Below are 2,525 nucleotides of genomic sequence, written 5' to 3'. Positions count from 1 at the left end.
CCAACCACCACCACCAGCAACACCACCATTATCGCCGACCGCCACCGCTACAAAAAATGAATTTCATTGATCAATATTCAACAAAATAAGAAAAAAATGATGAAACCAAACAGAAAAAATGATGAAACCAAAATTGGTTTCACCAAAACTAGATGAAACCTAATTAGGTTTCATCATTTTTCCACATATTGTCATTTCGCCAACACGGCTTCAATGATGAAACCAAACCAAAATAAACTAGGCAAAAATGACCAAAACTAGATAAAACCTAATTAGGTTTCATCATTTTTCCACATATTGTCATTTCGCCAACACAACTTCAATGATGAAACCAAACCAAAATAAACTAGGCAAAAATGATGAAACCAAAGTTGGTTTCACCAAAACTAGATAAACTAGGCAAAAATGACCAAAACTAGATAAAACCTAATTAGGTTTCATCATTTTTCCACATATTGTCATTTCGCCACACAACTTCAATGATGAAACCAAACCAAAATAAACTAGGCAAAAATGATGAAACCAAAGTTGGTTTCACCAAAACTAGATGAAACCGAAATTGGTTTCATCATTTTTCCACATTGTCATTTCACCAATAACCACCGCGACCAACACCATAACCACACTATGGTTGTACGGTTCTGAGTGGCCATAACATAGTTTTGCTACTCCATAACCACAGATCAAATTAACTAGTTAATTAATTTAGAATGGAATGCTAATACGATAGCCTCTCCTGCACCGTATCTTTATCATATAATCAGGACTGCCCATTTCAACTCCATCTCTTAGCTGTTCACATCGTTCCTCGATGGATTTTCTTGTCAACAGCCCCGCAAGAACTACAATATCATCCTTAGATATTGTCACTTATACTCAATACATATATTAAATATCAACAAAATAAAACACTGGGTGAAAATAGAAGTACTGAAACAACTCAGAAAACAACTAGATGGTTCTACAGCAGAAGTAGCATATGCAAATTAGGATAAAAATTCTAAAGAGTGATGACCGGAGAAGGAAACATACCATTTCTCCTGATTTAGGTAGGAGACCATTCCACTTAGGAATGGCGTGTGGACGCCCTACATATGCATCATTTGTTCCAGTAATGTCCTGCGGATTTCCAGAACATGGGCGTCAAAGATTGCCTGAGCTTCACTCTCCTGAATACAAACCCAAGAAGCTTAATTAGACATGATAAAATAAACTTTAAAAAGTACTAAAGAGCAGAATTGATCAAAATATAACATGACATTACCTGGAAGCAAACGACAAGATCTCCAATCTCAACTGTTCCACATTTGGAAGGCTCGATAGGGATAGAACGCTTGCGAATTGCCTTACATATATGCATTCACCCATTCATTTTACTCAGCACCAAATTTAGAAAAGAGTACTCATTCTTCCTTCAGAAAAACATAATTCAAAAAGATCATGTACCTAAAAGATATAATTCTAACTTACTAACAAAAAAGAACCATAAAAGTAGCATGACTGACAGCAGAAAAAAGAAAGATACTTCAGACTGGAGTATTACTAATCTAGTCGACAACGATTAAATCCTACAACAGGCACAATTAGCATACTTCAAATGCGGATGATTGCGTTCCTCACAATCGACTCCAGCCCTTGTTTGCAAGGCTTAAGCATTCATCGTCATTCGAACAACAAATGTATTATTTTACATCCTCCAAACATTTTTGCAGGTAATTAACATAGAGCATATAAACCAATAGCAGTTAATACAACATGATCACAATTCAGACAATTGAAAATTATTCTTCACAATTTCTAAGAAAACCAAAATCAAAAGGGGGCTAAAGCTGCTTCTACTTCTACTCATCATCTTCATCTTCTTACTGCAATATCAGAAAACTAAAAATAGAAAACACGTCAATAAATTCAAATGACTTCAAACAAATAATGAAATTTTACTCTTAAAGGTTTCAAAGAACAAACCTCTCCATCACTCTTCTTCATCATCATAATCATTCACTTCCAATTTTGATTTCTCGTATTAATCTTCATATATCCTCAGCCTATGCTTCAGATTCTACTCAACCCCCTACAGAACCACCTCCCTCAGAAGCTGTTGAAGCTCATGATGCAACTGTTGTTACTACAGAACCTCCACCAGCTGAAAATTCACCACCACCAGAGCTTTAGAAAGACCAACAACCTCCTGCAAACCCAACTCCACCATAGAATACCAAACCTTAGATGCCAACACCACCACCAGCAACACAAAAGCATAGAAAACCAAAAATAAAAAACAGATCAGTAAGTACATATATCCACAGATCTAAACCCCAAATCAGCAAAAAATAAAGTAGTTGCTTCAATCTCCAGCTACTGCTCAACCCATTCTCAGTTCAGCCTTCCCAGCACTCACTTCAGCTCTGCAACATCAACTTCTCAACAGCACAACTAGCACCAGCTGAACCCTTACCAATCTCAATTCCAGACCACCTGAAATGCCATGGCGTGACTGCACTCAGTTCAACCATCAACTTCAGTTC

General features: G+C 36.7%; 1 protein-coding gene across 1 annotated transcript in view; it reads right to left on the bottom strand.

Moving 5' to 3' along the window:
* Nucleotides 1–1,360, bottom strand: part of LOC113305017 (BTB/POZ and MATH domain-containing protein 3-like) — a 3,082-nt gene extending 1,722 nt beyond the window's left edge. Inside the window, exons 1-2 of the mRNA XM_026554133.1 lie at nt 1,265–1,360; nt 1,093–1,169 (exon numbers count right to left, since the gene is read on the bottom strand). Coding sequence (XP_026409918.1) covers nt 1,093–1,169; nt 1,265–1,360 — 173 coding nt within the window. The remainder of the gene's footprint in view (nt 1–1,092; nt 1,170–1,264) is intronic.
* Nucleotides 1,361–2,525: the final 1,165 nt, after the last annotated feature.

Source organism: Papaver somniferum, chromosome 8 (assembly GCF_003573695.1).
Source record: "Papaver somniferum cultivar HN1 chromosome 8, ASM357369v1, whole genome shotgun sequence".
Lineage (NCBI taxonomy): Eukaryota > Viridiplantae > Streptophyta > Magnoliopsida > Ranunculales > Papaveraceae > Papaver > Papaver somniferum.
This window is presented reverse-complemented; position numbering and strand designations above follow the sequence as displayed.